The sequence below is a fragment of the Mesoplodon mirus genome (genome assembly GCF_964341445.2).
Source record: "Mesoplodon mirus genome assembly, chromosome: 8".
Lineage (NCBI taxonomy): Eukaryota > Metazoa > Chordata > Mammalia > Artiodactyla > Ziphiidae > Mesoplodon > Mesoplodon mirus.
In genome coordinates, this window is record NC_138984.1 from 33,379,218 (window position 1) to 33,400,277 (window position 21,060).

The window sequence follows — 21,060 nt, forward strand, 5'->3', positions numbered from 1 at the left end:
ACTGCTTGGATCTTATACTTGTATTAATCTTTTTATGTACATGTCTTCTCAATGAGATGATAAACCACTCAAGACAAAGAACCTTGTCTTATACCTTTCTGAACCCCTAGTATCCGACAAAAATTCTATAGTTTGTAGGAATTACTTTAAAAAAGGTTCATAAAAGCAAAATTAGAAACAAAAAAGAATATCTGAAATTAGTTTTCATTTTCCCTTTAAGAATTTAAGCTCTGAAAGGAAAAAGAATATCTTGTACATATTTTCTCTAGTGTCCTTTTGTTTTTACATAGGCTCAATTATTTACTAATCAGTCAATAAACATTTACTGAAGGCCTACCAAGTAAGGTACTATGCTATGCTCCGGGGAGACAAAAACAACAAAGGTACATTTGAAACAGTACCCAAGAAAAGCCCTGCTGAATCAAGTAATAGGTAATTTTAAAAGCAACCTGAGGAAAGAGGGGAAAAGAAGAAAGAATTTCAGAAGAAAAAAAATTCAGAGCCGTCAAATAGAATTACATGACTATGAAGAACATTTCTTAAATGTATCAATATTTTAGCCTTAGTCATACCTGTATTTATAATTTGATTGGTGAGACTTTTAATGAGAGAAGTATTAACAGGTGCTTCATTAAGAAGGAGCCCTAATCCTGAGTAGCCAACTTCTCTAAGTCGAATACGTTGTTTACTTCGTTCATAAACGTTCGTGCATTTCAACATCTGTTCCATAACCTGGTCACAATAGTAATATATTCTCAATATAGAGAACTAAGAAATTGTCACTTAGGTTAATATCAAATAAATATTAGTGTACAATGTTTCTGGAGCATCATTTTATTCCTCAAGTATTAAAAAAATAGCACTAAATAGGGAAGAACATTCCATTATCTTGCTATCATTAAAAAATAAATTTAAAAATGAACTGGACTGAAATGCAACAGCATTTGAATAATTAATATGTTTAAAACCCTAGTTTATATAAATTTCTTGGTAGATGAAAGGAATAATTTAAAATTTTCTTTGAATGGCTATGGTGTAGATGGAAACAAATCCTGTAGCTTGCAAGAGGAACAAAGGTGTGTTCTGAAAGAAAACAAAGATACTTCTAGATCAATCTAGTAATCTATTTATGTGACAGTTGTCAAAATAATTTTCAACAACAAGGAAATACTTTGTGAAGCAACCCATCCATATGCTAAAATGGAGGAATGAATTAGTAACCCCATACTTCTTGGAGTTAGATCAATCTTTTACAAAGTGAGATACTGAAAGCCTATATGGAAAGGGTAATCTTGGCAAAATAATATCATGAACAATCCCTGCAAGGCCATTTTTGAAGAAATAACATTAAATCTCCATATAGGAACCCTGTGTGGGCAGATGCTTTAAAGAGTAGCCTCAGGGGTCACCATAACCAATATTCAAGAGAGACTATGTAGGACCACTTTTAATTCACTTTTGTTTCCAAAGTTTAGGAATTCCAAACATAGGCAATCCAAACATGACCCCACAAGTAGACTTTATAATGTCATACTAATGATGTAAGGGCAAACAAATGTCACAGGCAATTTGGCATAACAAACAGGAGAATAAATCATGAAAAAAAATGTATTTGCAGTAGAAATATGACTGCCTTCTTTAATTTTAGTTAATCGAAAAGGTGGAGTGGGCTGCTTCAGCCAAAGTTCAAAGTTTGGGATATTTTGGATAGCTTAATAAAATATGTCCTACATCCTTTAGCAAGTTATTAATTTCTCTGCCTCAGTTTCTTCATCTGTAAAATGAGGATAATAATAATATCCACTTCATAAAGTTGCTGCAAGAACTACGTAAACTAATATATAAAAAGGGTTTAGTGACTGATAAACAGTGGATGCTAAATAAGCTTAGTATGATCGGCCACATAGACCCACTGTAAGTCAAAAGGGGGATAAGAGGTTCTACGTTGGTATGGCAGAGTAGATTTTCCACTGAAATTATTGATAAGATTACAATATAATTAGTTTTAAAATATATAAACAACAAAAACATGATAAATATATATCAAAACAAACAACAATTTAAAATTAGATGGAAGTAGACATGAAAAAAAGAATTTACATTCATAGAGTGGATATGTTCCATGTAAATGCATACACCCACAAATGTCCCCAAATATAAATACTCTTAAGACATGTTTGTACCTTAAAAATGATTTCTCTTAGTCTGTCAGAGTATTTCTGATTTAAGAGCAAGGCATAAAGTATGTCAGCATTTCCTGGTTCAAACAGCAGTAAGAAAAGTTGACCTCTAGTTGGGCTGGTACGTAGGAGACCGAAGACTATGTCCAAAATTCCAAAAAGCTTTTAAAATTAAGCAACACAAACAACCACACTCATATATGGAAGCATAAATAAAGTCATAAACCACAAATAGTTATTTAAGTCCTCTATACCCTCATGTTCTAGCTTAACTGGATTATTTGATGTCTTCTGAACCCTCCTTGCCTTTCCTCCATTAGGCTTTTGGCTTATTCCATTTCCTTTTGTATATCCTCTCACTACTCACATTCACCCGCTGAACCATTCCTATCCTGCTTGGTCCATATGAAAAGCCATCTCTTCCATGAAGCCGTTCCTAATCTCCTCAACATGTAACACTCTCCAGTGAAAACTTCATGGGACTTCATATTTCTCTTATAGATATTATCATACTCTTTTTTGTTTCATAATTATTTATAAACATTTCTTATCTATCCCTGCCTCCATTAGGCTAGAAATAAGAACGATAATTCTTTCATCACTAAATATGTACAATATCTAGTATTACTCTATGTATATGTATAATAAAATTATTCAATAAATAATTGTTTGACTAAATTGACCAAGAAAATATCATTGGCAATGAATCACAGCAGGTGACAATACAGCTATCATGAAATAAGATGGTTATTCTAAATATGAGAAGCTTTTGAAGTAGTTCAACCTTATAAGGAAATAGCCTAAGTTAACTCTTCTATATAATACCAATTATGAAGTCATATAACCACTGGGTACACAATGCATATATCATGACAGAGGGCAAAATATTTGAGTCAACATAAATTAAGGATGCTCAGATTTGGTGTTGAGAGTGGTATACCGAAAGAGCACAGAAAGAGCAGTAAATACACCTGGGCTATTTTTCCAGGTATATCAGCTGTGTAACTTTTTAAGTCACCTAATCTCTCTGAACATATATTTCCAAATGTGCACATGGGAAGAGTAATTCCTGGTCTGTATATTTTGTATCAGTGGTCAAATTCTACCATGCATCAGAATCACCTGGAGGGCTTGATTTGGCCATATATTTGCATTTCTAAAAAATTCCCAGGTAAGCGGGTCCATACATTGAGAACCACTGTCTTAAAGGGTAGTTCGGAGGTAAAAATGAATAGTGTACGTAGAAGCATTTAAAAATAGAAATACAGTTATAATTTACTCTTTATGCAAAATTTTTATGAACCTATGATATATTAAAATTCATGTTAGAAATTTGCCTAGTAACTTTGATAATAGTTAAATATACATCATGTGGCCTATGAAAACAGATTTCAGAATTGCCAGAACAAGTATTTCCACATACTGTTTTCTAGCTAATATTTTACTATTAGCTAGAAAATAAATATTTTATTACACTGCTATTTATTTTATTAAACTTTCAGTTAGGAGATAAAATTTACTTCTTTAACTGCTTAATAATATTATATGTGACACTATAAACATTTTATTCTTAAAATGTTATATTACATGTAAGTTTAAAAGAAGATGATATAGCAACTTAATTATTAAAAAGTAATAACAGATTTATCCAGAGCATAATACCTGTTCTTCTTCATTGATAGCAGATATATAACCCATAATACTTTGTATCTCTTCATGAGTTCCGCCTTTGCACAGAAAATATTTAATTAGTCCATACAAAGAAGTCCTTATTGTTCGAATATCATCTAGAGACAGCTCACTATATTTACAATCACTCCTGAAAGAGAAAGTAAATGGGCAAGAATTGAAATTTTTAATTTTTATATTTTTGTACTTTTATATATAAAAGATTTCATAGTTTAAAAGAAGTTGTTTCCTTGTAATTATTAGAATTCATAGCATCTTTGGCTTCTTTTTCTTTTTAAGGAAAACCTTTTGAAGTTAGGAGTTGCAACAACAAAGACATAAATAGTTAAAACAGCTTATATTTATGCAATACTAAGACATAAATTGTTAAAACAGCTTATATTTATGCAATACTATGTAGCAGACACAGTTCTAAGTGCTTTACACATTACTAATTCATTTAATTTAATCCTCAAAACAACCATAGGAAGTCATACAGTTTTATTATCTCCTTGTCACAAAGCAGAAAACTTTAGCACAGAAAAGTTGAGTAAGTTGCCTATGGCTAGACAATTAATGAAACATAATATTCAAACCCAGTGTATGTGATCCACTGTTCATCATTTTAACCTCCACAACATCCTGGCTCTCTGAAGTTAAAGGTATTTGAACTGCTGGAAAATAAACAATCTAGATGTTCCAATCAAGTAACAGAAACAATATCAAATTGAGAAGGAGTAAGGATATCATACCCATAATAAATCCTAAGTGTATCTAGGAGAAACTGTACACCATACTTCTTTCGGAAAACTCTCCTGCTGTCCTTGATGATGGTGGAAAGATACTGTATGTGACCTAAAATAGAAAGTTCACTCTTCAATTATATACCTAAAATAAAGTCACATAAGTAGTAATACATTTCTAAAACAACTATAAAATTTATCCAACAGCCTGCTCTCACCAATTCGAAAGGGAAAATCTCCACGGTTCCAAATACGGAAGTCAAAGAGTAAATACTGATACATTTGTTGCAGGAGCTGCATATTTTTCTCTAATGATACCTGCTCAATGAGTAATTGAATTGCCATCAATACATTAACATCCATCAAGGTGCTTGGCACCTGAAATCCAAATAGAAGAGGGTTCTGTAAAGTTCAGTTTAAATAATTGTCATTAAGCTATAATTTGAAATTATTAATTCAGAACATCTACTAAATATAAAAATCTTGGTTAGAAAAATATAAACAATTTAAACATTATTTTTTCTGATGTAACTCTAGAACATATTCCTAAAATAGTGTCTTTAAATGATGAAATATCCCAAATACCAAAGTTAACACACAAGGTCCTTATATCAAAGATTATACACTGTTATGTAAGATAAGTAGTTCTTGTATAAGGTGATTCAAGTTTTAAAAAGCTGCTTGTGAAATAAATTACATCCTCTAATATAACTTAAGCTATAATAGTATAATTTTAAAAATATATTTAATAAAAAATATATATATATTTATTTATTGGAAAGAAAAAAAACCTCAACACTAACTGGTAATTACAATCATCAGTCACATCTACATAACGTTAGACTAGCTCACCTTCTGAAGTAAGGCACCAAGAATGGCAACTCCATGGGAGTGAATAAGATTGTCCTGGTTAATAGGATGTCTTTGAATAAAGTGTTTCACAATCAAGATAAATGTTGCAATTAAATTTCTCTCTAGTCTTGACTCTGTGGAATTGTGAACACGTCATTAATTATTATAATTACATAATCACTTTTGTATCACATGTTCTATATCATATGCATATTGTAACAAACAAGGAATTTGGTTCAGGAATTTGCATCCAAAGGTCACTTGCAGAACATAAATATCAGAGAAATCAGTGACTGCATATTATATACTTATGTGAACATGTAAATATTTTCTCTACCATAAATTTAACAATGTTGTCCAATTTCTGCTAACAGTACAAACTAAGGATAGTCAAGAGTATAATCAACATCTTAAGTGTTTTGACTGAAGTATGCACTTTCTGAACTCCATTAGTAAAATTAGGGATGGACTACTTCAGCTACAAATGGTTAAATTTCTTCATCATGGTAGCAAGACATTTCAATCTACCTTTCAGTTAATTCTCAAGTTTCTCAATGACTAGTTCATGTTAATTTCAGCTTAATACCTGATGCCTTTGTGGAGTTCAATACCACCCAATCTCCTTCTACAGGTGTTATCAATTCAGGAACAGTGCTTTCATTCAATCCCTCAGGAATCTGTCCTTCACCAAAGTGGCTGATTTGTTCCATGAGAGGAAAGAGTACATTTACTCCACCTATGCAGTTTATGCTGTCCTGAAAGAGGAAACTACAATTTTTTAATCTTATAAAACACAGGCAATTTTCTCACTTAATACCTACACAGCATGTATGAGGTTACAATTTGCTAAACCTTTAAGCAGGTATATGATGGCCTAAGCTAAAGGAACCCTTGTACGGGCATATGCTTTAAAGAGCAGCCTCATGGGTCACCAAAATCAATACTTAAGAGACAAGGCCAGACCATTTTAATACATCTTTGTTTTCCAAAGTTTACGAATTCCCAACATAGGCAATCTAAACATGACCCCATAAGTAGACTTCATAACGTAACACTAGTGATATAAGAGGTAACAACTGTCACAAGGCAATTAGTCACAACAAACAGGAGAACAAGTCATGAAAAAAAAGAATGTATTTGCAGTACAAATATGACTGACGCCTCTACTTTAAGTTTACAAAAAAGGTGGAGTGAGTGGCTTCAACTGAAGTTCAAAGTGACTGACTATTCTGGATAGCTTAACAAAATAATTTCAGTATCTTAGACAAGTTACTAATTTCCCCAGTCTCAGTTTCTTCATCTGTAAGATGAGGATAATATTAATTCCCACTTTGTAAAGTTGTTACAAGGATGAGATAAGCTAATACATGAAAAGTGCTTAGTGCCTGACATACAATGGGTGCTATATAAGATTAGCTATTATTAACTGCTAAAATGTTCTGAACTGCCATGTTTACATACCTTAAGTCCGTAAACAACCTCTTCATAGTCTGCCTGTTTTTCATATTGATTTTTAAGGGCTTTTTACAGTAAGTAAACTAGAATTTTTGATGGGAAGTGTTTTTTTCTCAGTTGTCATTTCATTTAACTTTTTTTGGCTTTGATTTTGCTGCAGTATAAAAAAGCAATAATCTTTTTCTTGACAATTCTGTTCCTTTTTGATTTCTACATATCTACAGTAAAGGCAACTAAGACTGCTTTGATTTTCAAGTATAATGTATGACACAAATAATCAGCTTTCTCTATATAAGTAATTCATAAAACTATCCTTATAAAACCAATCTTATACATGACATCAAAAGTTAACTTACAAATTGGCAAACACGTCATAAATCTTACTATGTTAACAGGTAAGAATAAGTGTCCTTATCTCAACTAAGGATTAATCTCCAAAATACATAAACAGATCATGCAGCTCAATATTAAAAAAACAAACAACCCAATCAAAAAATGGGCAGAAGACTTAAATAGACATTTCTCTAAAGAAGACATACAGATGGCCAAGAGGCACATGAAAAGCTACTCAACATCTCTAATTATTAGAGAAACACAAATCAAAACTGCAATGAGGTATTATCTCACACCGGTTAGAATGGGCATCATCAGAAAACCTACAAGCAACAAATGCTGGAGAGGGTGTGGAGAAAATGGCGGGAATGTAAATTGATACAGACACTATGGAGAACAGTATGGAGGGTCCTTAAAAAACTACAAATAGAATTACCATATGACCCAGCAATCCCACTACTAGGCATGTACCCAGAGAAAACCATAATTCAGAGAGACACATGCACCCCAATGTTCATTGCAGCACTATTTACAATAGCCAGGACATGGAAGCAACCTAAATCCCCATCGACAGACGAATGGATAAAGATGTGGTACATATACACAATGGAATATTACTCAGCCATAACAAGGAACGAAATTGGGTCTTTTGTAGAGACGTGGATGGATCTAGAGACTGTCATACAGAGTGAAGTAAGTCAGAAAAAGAAAAACAAATATTGTATATTAACGCATATATGTGGAATCTAGAAAAATGGTACAGATGAACTGGTTTGCAAGGCAGAAATAGAAACACAGATGTAGAGAACAAACATATGGAAACCAAGGGGGAGAAAGAGGGTGGGGGGGTATGTGGGGGTGGGTGGGATGAATTGGGAGATTGATATTGACATATATACACTAATATGTATAAAATAGATCACTAATAAGAACATGCTGTATAAAAATAAATATAATAAAATTTAAAAAACTTACAAATTGGCAAACAAGTCATAAATCTTACTATGTTAACAGGTAAGAATAAGTGTTCTTATCTCAAAGTCAAAGAGAAAAAAGCTTTATACCACATGAATAACATGAGATTAATACAAACTGATGGATTCATTTTTACATAGAAGAATTATCCTAATGATTTCTGTTCATTGAAACAATAAGCATATTTGATTGGTATTAAATGACTAGAAGACAAAAGTTTTGTTGTTTTTTTTTGCTGATTTATCAGCAAGTTCCAGTATAACTACCTTTTATATTTATTTTTATTTTACTTAGGCTATAATTTCTATTTAATATATCTTTTAAGGAAAGCCTATATTTTAGAAATAGGATATCTCTGACTTTCACATTAGCCCAAATAATCTTTACTAGTTTAATCACTCAGTCAACAATGTTATTATGTATCCCTGTGCCAGGCACTGGAGGAAGAAGCCGTGTTCCCTCTTTTGAAGTTCTTAAGGACTACTGGAGAATTGAGCAAGCAAACAGTTAACTATTCACCATGATAACTGAAATAATAGAAACTGCTATAGGTACTCATGACAAGAATACTTAACTCCGTCTTGGGAAATAAGTAGAGGCCTTTAGATAGAAGCAAAGACATTACATCCAGCTAAGACATAAATATGAGGCACATGAAAAAGGCAGACAAGATATAATGGCTAGATGGGGTTATGAAGAAGAGGAAAAATTACTCATCTTTAACCTCAGAGAGGAAAGATCTAAGTTTGTTTAAAGCTGATGGACAGGAGACTAGACAGGGAGAAGTATGTGATATAGGAGAAAAGGGATAATCAATGAAGTCTCTGAGGGGTTGAAATCTGTTAGTTTTAGGGATTAAATACCTTAAAAGTGGAGCTATTAAGGAGGGCAGCATATTTTTCTTACGAAAACTGCTAAGCTCATGGCATGGTTTAAAAAGGTAACTATGTTACAAACAAATCAAATAGTCATTCAACTACTTATTTATTTATCCTTCAAACTGTGTATCTGCAAACATTTTAAACAGGACTTATTCAGATCAATCTGGTGGTGCTCAAAAGACAAAAGTTTTTAAAGGATCAGGACACTTAAATAGATAATATGTTGCCCATCATTAACTTACCTTAATGTCCCAGTTTACTACCTTGTTTCCTGTTAACCTTCCATGCAAACAATTAGTAGATAAATCAAGACAGATTGAATTTTTGCAGGCCTAAAAATAAAAGAAAAATATGGCAAACAGCTAAGCACAAAGAAGACAAAACATAACTTTAACTATATATGGAACATTTCACCATAATTTTAAAAGGTATATAGTATAGTCAAGGATAAGATGCTTACAATATTAAGTTTAGTAGTACTCTTCTCTGATTGTCTTTTAAAAGAATCAGGGACTAGATTCTAATGCACTCACTCAGCAAATGCAGGTCACTGCTGCTTATCATCTGACAGATAAGGATTAGCTAGAATTTACCATTTACCAATCACATAGTTTAAAATTCCTTTTATTCTAAACCAATATATGCAAACAGATTTTTGACTTTTTAAAAAATTCAATGTTTTATTCCCATTAGTACAGAAAATTATATCACAATACAAAAATCAAACCACAGGCATAAGACACTATTTTCCCTTATATTACTGACTGACAATTTTAGTTATATTCAAATTAAGAGCTTTGTCTGCAACTCTAGAAATTGTTAAAGTTATTTGTTAACTTCCATAAAGGTTTATAAAGCAGGGAACCTCACATGTAACCTGTGAACTGGCAGATAATGAAACATCCTTGAATCTATGTAACCTGTGAGCTGGCAGATAATGAAACATCCTTGAATCTAACCCCCAGTCCAAAAGAAAATAAAGAAACCTACAAATTTTAGCACAGATGATGTGGTTGTTGCTTTTCTCTTAAGGCAACTGAGAAAAATTGATTTAATAAAGTAAATGTAAATTGAGTTTACATTTAACTCAATGTAAACTATATTAGTCTCTGAGACAGAAAAGTCTTTCTCCTATTACTACCTTAGTTTGGTACTATGTATCTATGACCTGTCCAAACACAGAAATCTCCCTATGATATGACTGCCTCCAGTCTCTCTCTCCAATCCAACTTTGACACTGTAGCTCAAGACCTTTTTCTAAAATGCAAACCTGATCATATCACTCTTCTTAAAATCCTATCCATTGCCTACTATTTAGCCTGGCATAAGAGGTTTGCTATGACCTGGCCTCCACTTGGCCCTCTAACTTCATTTCTGGCCAACTGCTCCCACTCAGTGACCTATACCCAAATACACACAGAATCCAGCTTTACATTTTATGCCTTTGTAGGTGTTGCTCACTGCACATCTCTCCCTTTACTCCGCCTTTTAAAACACAAATCAAACCAACTTTTCTATGATATTCTATCCTCCTGGAAGAACAAACCACTTTTCCTTTGTACCCACACTGTATTCTGTATATAATTCCAACACAAAAATATTGTATAGTGGTTAAGGATAGGCATTAAACAGGTTAGGTATTCACTAGAATTATGAGGCTAGGCAAGTTACTTATCTTTCCTCAGCCTCAGACAACTAGAGCTTAGAAAAGATACAAAGAGTACAATATAACCCTAAGAGCTTTTGTAAAGATTAAGTGAAACAGTACATGTGAAACATTTAGCATAGTGCTTAATACACTGTAAACACCGAATAAATGGTAGCTAAAAAGAAAAATGCTTATAAAATTATATTGCACTTATTTTTTACACATTTATTTCACTTTAGATTGTAAGCTTCTTAAAGCCAGAGGTTTTAACTTACTCATCTTTGTATCCTAAAAGCTCAGACAACTCTTGGCACAAAGAGAACACTCAAAAAATTTTAAATTGATGGTTAAACACCTCCTACAAATAAGTACAAAGAGGAAAAACTGTTGACTGCTAAAATTCCCTGGAGTAGCTTTTCCCAAACTAACACTTGTTAATAAGTGAAATGAAAATCAAAATGTGTTCTATGTTCAAATAACTGGTGAAAAGGTAGGATAAAACAAATGTGAACTAGTTTCTTTATAAGCAGAATTCTTCAAGTGTATGATCCATCTCCAAGAAGGATATACAGAATGCAACATTCCCTCAACGTTATTTAACCACAGAATTCTTGTATCATGATATGTTACCATTTTCAAGAAATGTTCCTCCAATAAACTGTTTTATTGTATATATTTGTCATATTGGGTTTTGTGAGGAAAAATAGCTATTTTAAATATTACAGAATTTTTACTTCCAAAAGTAAAAATTCAACCTTATTATTAAAATCAAAGTTACTTTGAAAAAAGGATATGCCAAAAAGACTCAGTTAGTCATCACATGTCTAGACATGTCACCGATTAGTGAGATTAAGTCCAATTATTTCCTATCCAGCTATACGGAATAGTTATAATGAAAATAAGTATAAGAGATAGTCCCTAGGGAAAAAAAAAAAAAGAGAGAGAGAGATAGTCCCTGCCAGGACATAACTTAAAATCTAGTTTAGGGGCTTCCCTGGTGGCGCAGTGGTTGAGAGTCCGCCTGCCGATGCAGGGGACACGGGTTCGTGCCCCGATCCCGGAGGATCCCACATGCCGCGGAGCGGCTGGGCCCGCGAGCCATGGCCGCGGAGCCTGTGTGTCCGGAGCCTGTGCTCCACAACGGGAGAGGCCACGGCAGTGAGAGGCCCGCGTACAGCAAAAAAAAAAAAAAAAAAAAAAAAAAAAAAAAAAATCTAGTTTAGTAAACAAACATGCATATCTTTGGGAAAAAGTATTATAAAAAGCAAACAAATAAAAAATAAGAGACTCAAGAGGTATTATAACCAATGCAATGTTCAAATGGATCCAAGATTAAATTTTTAAAATTTAAAAGCAAAATTTAAAAGCAAATATTTTGGGGAAAACTGGGAAAATTTGAACATGGGTTGTAAAGGACATGAATTATTGATCATTTTCTCAGGTAGGTTAATGATTATGTTGTAAAGTTTAGGAGTAAAGTGTCTTGATTGCTATTTCGATCTGCTTTCACAAATGATTTGAGATAGACAGATGAAGACCAAGTGCAGCAAAATGTTAGTAACTGGTGAATTTAGGTAAAGAGTATACAGGATTTCACTTTACCATTCTTTCAACTTCTCTCTAGGTTTGAAATTAATCAAAATAAAAAGTTAAGGGGAAATACCACCTGACAAGTAAATTTTATTAGGTTACACATAAATAAGCATTCAGGGTAATAAATTATGACCATGTACTAGCTGGTTCAACTAGGGGGGAAAAGGTCTATGATGTATAATATCACACAACAGAAGCAACTTCTGGGTTAAAGTAACATTAAATATAATGAAGGCAATTAATATTGTTTATGCCACTTCTCCCTTTTCTTCCTCCCAGTTCTACCTTTGATCTTTCCCTCAGCCCTTGCTAACCTCAATTACTTTCACTACATAAACGACTTTTCTTGAAGGAAAAAGGACTGGGCATGGTATGCATATACGTAGTTTTTCTTCTTCTGATGTAAACATTTCTTTTGTTTTCTTGTTAACCACATTTTAAAAATAAAGAGGGAATTCCCTGGCAGTCCAGTGGTTAGAACACTGTGCTCTCACTGCCGAGGGCCCAGGTTCATTCCCTGGTCAGGGAACTAAGATCCCACAAGCCGTGCAGCCAAAAAATTTAAAAAATTAAAAAATAAACAAAGAAAAAGTTGAGCACAATTCTGTTTCATCTCTCCTTCCAAAAAAGGAGAATACATTTAAACAATTTCATTTACTGAAGTTGATTCATTAGTACAAATTCCCACTACAAGCATTTCCATTCATACGACTGGGATGACATAATGATAACACTTGAACCATAGTTGAGAACTGCATCTTAATTTTTACTGCTTCTCATCTTCTTTTGAAAATTAATAATTTTTTAACAGTAATTCAAGCCCCTTCTTTTCAATTACCCACTGAAATGACAAAAGGAAAAAAAATGGAATTTTAGTTCACAATATAGTTACAGCTAGATGGACAGTCCATGCATTTACTCTGACCTTTGCAGTGTAGTGAAGAAGGATGTTACCAGGCAGGTCAGCCATGTCAGACTCTTGAAATTTCCAAGGGCTTAAACAGTTTGGACCTGAAAATTATTTATACACACATACACACACAAATCATTGAATATATATGGCCTCCTCAGGTCTGTGTAATCAGAAAAAAATTTTTAATTAAGCTGTTTTAAGCTTCTTTTATAACACAGTTAAAACACATTAGCCAAAATGTACTTTATTTTTATATCATATCCAATTCGTCTAACACCTAGTAGGAGAGGGGGTAGATCAATCTCTACTACAGAAAAGAAATTTTATACAGCATTAAAAACGAATATAGGGCTTCCCTGGTGGCACAGTGGTTGAGAGTCCGCCTGCCGATGCAGGGGACACGGGTTCGTGCCCCGGTCCGGGAAGATCCCACATGCTGCGGAGCGGCTGGGCCTGTGAGCCATGGCCGCTGAGCCTGTGCGTCCGGAGCCTGTGCTCCGCAACGGGAGAGGCCACAACAGTGAGAGGCCCGCGTACCGCAAACAAAACAAAACAAAACAAAAAACTAATATAAAACATAACAAAGTTTATACATCTATCAAATGTAAAACAATTCAAATTTGTAAGATAAAACAGCAAAACAACCAATCAATAATGTGAATAGATATCACAGAAATGGAACAGCAAATGAGTAGGAAAAAACTCTTGACTTTACTAAAAAAACAAAAACAAAAACAAAACTACAAATTAAAGCAAGGTTCCATTTTACATCAAAAAACAGAGGAAACAGTATTTACCATTCCATCTTAATGAGGCTGTAGTGAGTTGGATATACTTATGTGTTACTGGTAGGCACTGTCAATTGGTGTATCCTTTATGAAAACTGAGTAGGTAACATGTATTGAGAGCTATAAAAATATTCACACCCTTTGAATATTTATCCTGGGAACTTATCATAAGCAAATCCATCAAAATACAAAAATAAAATTGGTACAATAGTTCATCATATTTAATGTTTGAAGTTTATAACTATTAAAAATTATAAACCACCTAAGTAAATCATGCATTACGAATCTAACGAAATATTATGTAGCCATTAAAAATAATCATTATGAATAATACATAACAAATAATTATTACTTATAAGAGTAGAATTTTAAGTAGGAAAATAGTAAGAGCAAAATCCAAACTATATAGCTATAATGACCACACTAAATGACTTATTATTAACTTGGAATTTATTTAGATTAAAGGTCAACTTCAAATACTTTGGTGAGTTTTAAAGTAACGACAAGGTTCTAACATAAACTTTTTAAGTGTGGACAGAGACATTCATCTCAAAACTCCATGTAATCTAAAAAAAGACATTCTGACAAATAATAAGCTAAGCTGCAGAGTTAATATACATAATTACTTATAGGCTTAACTCCTGAATTTTGCAAATAGTTATGATCCAATAACAACCAGTGTGTATCTTTAAACTCAGAGCCAAATGAAAAAGTAAAAGCCAAAACAAAAACTTGTAATTTTACCCAAGAACTCCTAATTCTAATGCCTTCATGAATTCTTCAGATATATTAATATATAAATTGTAAAAATGACAAGTTTTGAATAAGACTCATATGACTCTAGAATCAGTTGTGTGACTTCTTATGAAGACAAACTTACACTTTGTTTCATCAATGTATTAAAGTCTGTCAAAAGCACTGGCAGTATTATAGATTGAATTGTGTACCCGCCCACTCAAAATTCCTATGTTGAAGCTCTAACCCCCAGTGTGACTGTATTTGGAGATAGGGCCTGTAAGGGGTAATTAAGGCTAAATGATGTCATAAAAGTCAGGCCCTAATTCAATAGGGCTCCTTATAAGAAGAGGAAAAGACAGCAGAGATCTCTCTCTGCACATACACACAGAGAACATATTCCATGTGAGGACAGAGCAAGAAGGCAGCCATCTGCAAGCCAGGAATAGAGGATTGACTAGAGACCAAGCCTGACGGAAACCTGAGGTTGGAATTCTAGCTTCCAGAATTCTGAGAAAATAGTGTTTAAGCTATCTAGTCTGTGGTATTTTGTTACAGCAGTCCTAATAGACTAACACAGGCAGTATTATGGATGATATTTGAAATATTTCTCAAAGCTTTGTTTTTTTATGCATATCAAAAAACTTATAGTATACTATAATTAATTATAACGTATAATGTACTTGAAAGTTGTGAAGAGAGTAAATCTTAAATGTTATCAACACACACATTAAAAAATGGTAATTATGTGAGGGTATGGAGGTGTTAACCAACTTTATTACAGTAATCATTTTGCAGGGTATACGTGTATCAAATCAGCACATTGCATACCTTAAACTTATATATGTTATAATGTCAATATCTCAATAAAGCTAAGGGGAGTAAAAGTACGATGTGTGGTGGGCTTTTTCTTCCCTTTCAGTTCCAGTTAAAACAAATATAGTTGACCCTTGAACAACATGAGGTAAACTGTGTGGGTCCACTCATATGCGGATTGTTTTCAATAGTAAATAGACAGTACCACAATCTACAGATGCAGAACCATGCATACAAAGGAACTGCATATATATGGAGGGCCGACATAAGTTATATGTGGATTTTTGACTTCATGAAGGGTTGGCACCCCTAACCCTAGAGCTGTTGAATGGCCAACTGTACATTCTTTAGATCAAATATATTCTTCAGAATATATTTAGGCAACAGAAAAAACTATTTCAGTTTAATTAGGCAGTATGATGGTACATGCTCACCTGCTAAATATAATGCCTTCACCTGAAGAGGCTGCAGTGCTTCATAGAAGATGATAACAGACCCCAGCTGACCCTCCAGAGATGTGGGACACCCCCATTCACTGTCTTGTGTTCCAGCTGATATCAATTTGGTAATCAACTTTGATTTTTCCATTGTTCCTCCCCAGGAAGCTGATGACAAAATTCCACCAAATGATGTTCGATGAGGGGTAATGGGAGAAGAAAAAGGTGGATCTGGGATTTGGGATGGTGGAGGAGTGGTGGTTCTTTGCCCAGCTGAACCAATGCAGCAAGAAATAAAAGGCTAAAAGTAAGAAACAAACAAATATAATAACTTACACATTTTAATTAAATCTCTATCCTCATATTTAAAATAAAAGTACATAAAATTAAGCAGTACACTGAAAAACAAAGTTTTGTTTTTAGTGGATCATGCTGTGTGCATGTGTGTGTATACATAAGATATCATTACAGATGTTACATTTGGCCTATGGGATTTGGATGCATTACTTTTATAACTCACTTTACATCCTTCTGTAAATTTTGAATTTTTAATGAGTGTATATTTAGTAAAAGATTTTTTACTTCACTATATTCTAAAGTAGAGAAAACCACCTTTCTCCCTTAAAATTTATAAGCAGAGAATTACACATCAGTATAATACTGCTAATTACAGATTATCCTGAAGTGATCATAGACATGAACAGCAACAAGAAACTACTGGAATCCTAGAAGGACTTGGAAAATAATTGAATCCATTCCATTATCTTTAGAAAAGGCCCTTTCAAAAATGTCCAAAAATTCTCAAAGAACTTTCACACTAATGTTGCTTAAGAATCACCTCAGTAAATAAATTCTATCTTATCCTTAACTACAATGTAAATATTTAAGGTTTCTTCATTATTGTTTCAAAATCAATGAAAAATTCGATGATGGAAAAGAGTGCATCTAAATATTTGGTATACCTGGAGAGCTTTATTAAATGATCCTTTGTCCTGCTCTATTCAATTTCTTTGGCTTTCCTGTTATGAGTCTATTTTTCTAAGACTTTAATTACATTTGTTTCTTCCTTGAATTGTTTTTCTTTATTATATGTTATCTGACTTCACCTAATGATGACAGGCTAATAGAATTAAATATTAACTTACTATATCTTAGTATGCAGAAAACACTAAAACTTACAGGCACATATTTAGAATAAACAGAAGCTTACACATTAAACTGAAAAATTTTTCAAGAGTTTGCAATCAATTGGTCCCATAAAGAGTAGGTTAGGGACTTCCCTGGTGGTCCAGTGGTAAAGAATCCACCCTACAATGCAGGGGATGCGGGTTCAATCCCTGGTCAGAGAACTAAGATCCCACAAGCCATGGGGCAACTAAGCCTGCGCGCCTCAATGAGAGAGCCCGCGTGCTGCAAGCTATAGAACCCACACGCCCTGGAGCCCACGTGCCCGGGAGCCTGCACGCGCCACAACTAGAGAGAGAAAACCCGCACACCACAACTAGAGAGAACCCGCGTGCCTATGGAAAGATCCTGTATGCCTCAACAAAGATCCCATGTGCTGCAACTAAGACCCAACACGACCCCCCCACCAAAAAAAAGGAAAATAAATGAATAATAAAATAAATATTTATTTAAAAAAAAAAGAGTAGGTTAGATGTGCTTACTTCATTCGTGGCAGGAAATCTCAGAGGGGCAGAGACCTTCTGCTGTCCATTGTCATAGATATATACAAGGCTCTGACCAAAGGGCCTTTTTCCAGGCATGTGAACAATGGTTATGTTGTGCTGGTAAAGTAAAACACATATTTAAAAAGTAAAAATTACACTAAGTCTTTGCAATAGCAAATGTTTTCAGAGTATTACTATATAACTAGTTTGTGTGAAATGTAGAACAGTAAGTTTAAGCATAATTAAACACTGATTAAAATGATGCTGTTAAAGTAACAATTTTGCCTGTAGTGCTGTTAAAGTAACAATTTTGCCTGTAGTACTGTAAAAGAGCTTCTGACTATTCTAGAAAATCTACACACAATTGTAACATAGTACCTTTTCTGCATTTTCCAAGTCTATGAATGTTCTTTAGAATCAATGTTTCTAATGAGAAGCATTTTATTTTTTAAGAAAAGCAATAGAAATGCATTGTTTTTTTAACAATTTCTGCTCTCATTTTAAATTGAAATTCAAAATCAAATTTGATTCTAGAAAACTTGAAATTTTTTCAGCAGAGAAATGATTACCGCTGAGATTATGATAAATGGTATTAACTCCTTTATAGGTAAACTTCAACATGAATAGAACTTTAACAAAAAATTAATCAACTCTCAACAAGCAGATGATAACACCTGACGTACACACACCAAACATGTGTTTTTTTAAAAGGAAAGAACCCAGAAGTTAGATGTGATGCCCTAAAGCCTTACCCAGAGGGAATCACAGAAACTGTGGTCAGGAAGCATAACTGTTGCATATTCTCTTTTCGTGCACACTGCCACAACCAACATACCTGAATGGGTAATAAAAGCTTCAAAACCCATGCCGCTTCCTGTAAAAAAGCTAACAAAAGTACGTATTATCAGAACTTTTGAAGTCAGGTGTACAGTTTCATCATCACTGGGGCACACAAAACCATAACTTCACCATGAATATCTTTACCAAACACACAGTGGCTTATATTCTATTGCCATACACCATCAATCCCACCTTGCCTCAAAGTTGATTTTTAAATCTTTTTTGGGCATAGCAGTTTAGTAAATTATAAAAGGTAGCCTTATACACAGAATGCCATTAGCAAACTCTAGCAAAACTATAAACTTTCAAATCTTCAAAATTCTTCCAAATAAGATTCAGAAAGAATGAATAAAGTCTTAAAAAATCACAAGGCATATTAAAATGTATTAGTTACTGAAGTAACTAAGTTTGGAAACACATAGGTTTTCTGGTCCTTCATATAAATATATAGTAGCATCCTCAATAGAACAGAGAAATCACCATTCATTTCAAGTTTACTATTCCTTTTTCCTCCACTTTTACAATAATTTTAAGAAGGAACTTTGTTTCCAAATTAGTTTCAGAACTTAACTAGCAAAATATTTGAGATATACAACTATTATTATAAAAGCAACAAAGCACTTAAAATTAAACTGTGTACACCCTAAGGAGGAGAGGCTTCAGATAAATTGTTGTACATTTAAAAAGTAGATGCTTAGGACTTCCCTGGTGGCGCAGTGGTTAAGAATCCGCCTGCCAATGCAGGGGACATGGGTTTGAGTCCTGGTCTGGGAAGATCTCACATGCCGCGGAGCAACTAAGCCCATGTACCACAACTACTAAGCCTGCGCTCTAGAGCCAGTGAGCCACAACTACTGAGCCCGCGTGCCAAAACTACTGAAGGCTGCATGCCTAGAGCCCATGCTCTGCAACAAGAGAAGCCACTGCAATGAGAAGCCCGTGCACCACAATGAAGAGTAGCCCCCACTCGCTGCAACTAGAGAAAGCCCACACGCAGCAACGAAGACCCAATGCAGCCATAAATAAATAAATAAATAAAATAAAATAAAATAAAAGTTTAAAAAAAAAACGGTATTCGAGGAAAAAAACAGATGCTTAGAAAAACGTTTTCCTGTTTAAGAATCACAGCATATATTATGAGAGTATTCATTTATATTCCATAACTTGTACCAGTACCTGTACAATTGTTTTCTTTTTCCTCCTTTGTTAGCATTGCCAAGAGTCAACTGATCCTGATCTAAGCAGAACCAAGCATTGAAAGAAAAGGCAGACCCTGGCCATTTCTGTATGGAAGGCACAGAAATTCCTGCCATACTATGTGACAAATTAAAATACTGCAGTGCGCTCTCTAGACTTTGTTTTCGGGCCATTGTCAGGATTGCTCGAGTTACAAGAGTGGTATAGGGGTGAATGTACTCAGATTCATCCACTCTCAACAATCTTAGTAGTTGACGGATTTCTTCTGAGCTCACTGACTGACTCCCCAATGAACCATGGAGTGCAATCAAGTTCTCAGCACAAGTTCGATGGAGGGAAGAATGGGAATTAAGGGTTTCAATGATTCTAATTCCCATGTTTGCATTGACACAAGTAGTTCGACTCTGCCTATTAATACAACAAATTCTTTTCAGCCAATCAGAGATGAAGATTTGCAGGTCATGGGATTCTAGCTCTGGAAGCCATTGGATAAGAAGCAAGAGAGGCTGGACATTACTAATGCCCAAAATTCCAACTGAAGTGTGATCACCCTCTACAGCCTGTAAAGCAACATAAGAGACAAAAGGTTAGTTACCATCTTTGATACAAAGATAATGGAACTTCTCCTAATAAAGCTAAAAAAACCTCACCATATTCATAAGTTCTTTAAGTAGTTCCAGTGGTGGCTGACCCAGTGATTTTAATACTTCAAACATATGTGTATAACCAATTCTTTCTTTAAATACTTCCTGAAAGGAGAAATCAATACATCAAAGCAGATTTTCAAACACTGAATTTGTTAGAATATTGAAAATGTTGAATAATACCCATTTAAGTTAATTAACAATATTAAAAAGATTATGAGTTCAATATTTCTGTTTTCTTAAGTCAGATGTCTTCATTTAAATATATTTCATATACCTTCTGGAATACAATGCTACAATAAAATACCAAAATGGTAAAACAAATGGAATTAGCAAAGACTGTGTATTATAAAATTGTTATACTACTTGCAGATCCCTTTACTTTCTTCACTTGATTTGTTATTAGTACAATATTACTTGAAATCAAAACAAAAATGGAGAAAAAGTGAGGAGACTTTAGGAATAAAGGAGTCAGTAGCCTCAAAGAACTAGATTAAAGACTCCTGGCAATTTTGAGTAGTGGCCAAAAAACCTGGGTCCGGTTTTCTCTCTGCTCTTTGTATTGAGTTGGCCAAAAAGTGCCTTCGGTTTTTAAGTAAAAATAAAAGACACATTTTTCATTTTCATCAAGAACTTTACTGAACAACATATTCACCCTTTTGTTCCACTACCTTCTGCCATTTTTCAGGCAA

At 33.8% G+C, this 21,060-nt stretch overlaps 1 protein-coding gene across 10 annotated transcripts in view; it reads right to left on the reverse strand.

Moving 5' to 3' along the window:
• The window catches only part of NBEAL1 (neurobeachin like 1), a 175,606-nt gene that overhangs the window by 86,112 nt on the left and 68,434 nt on the right, over positions 1–21,060 (reverse strand). For all 10 annotated transcript variants that reach the window (XM_082631521.1, XM_082631520.1, XM_082631522.1 and 7 more), the window contains 14 exons: positions 20,375–20,473; positions 19,704–20,284; positions 18,440–18,572; positions 17,685–17,804; positions 16,015–16,318; positions 13,254–13,339; positions 9,330–9,419; positions 6,030–6,198; positions 5,444–5,577; positions 4,810–4,969; positions 4,601–4,703; positions 3,843–3,999; positions 2,184–2,342; positions 573–732 (listed from right to left, as the gene is read on the reverse strand). In XM_082631521.1, the coding sequence (XP_082487647.1) occupies positions 573–732; positions 2,184–2,342; positions 3,843–3,999; positions 4,601–4,703; positions 4,810–4,969; positions 5,444–5,577; positions 6,030–6,198; positions 9,330–9,419; positions 13,254–13,339; positions 16,015–16,318; positions 17,685–17,804; positions 18,440–18,572; positions 19,704–20,284; positions 20,375–20,473 (2,455 nt within the window). The remainder of the gene's footprint in view (positions 1–572; positions 733–2,183; positions 2,343–3,842; positions 4,000–4,600; positions 4,704–4,809; positions 4,970–5,443; positions 5,578–6,029; positions 6,199–9,329; positions 9,420–13,253; positions 13,340–16,014; positions 16,319–17,684; positions 17,805–18,439; positions 18,573–19,703; positions 20,285–20,374; positions 20,474–21,060) is intronic.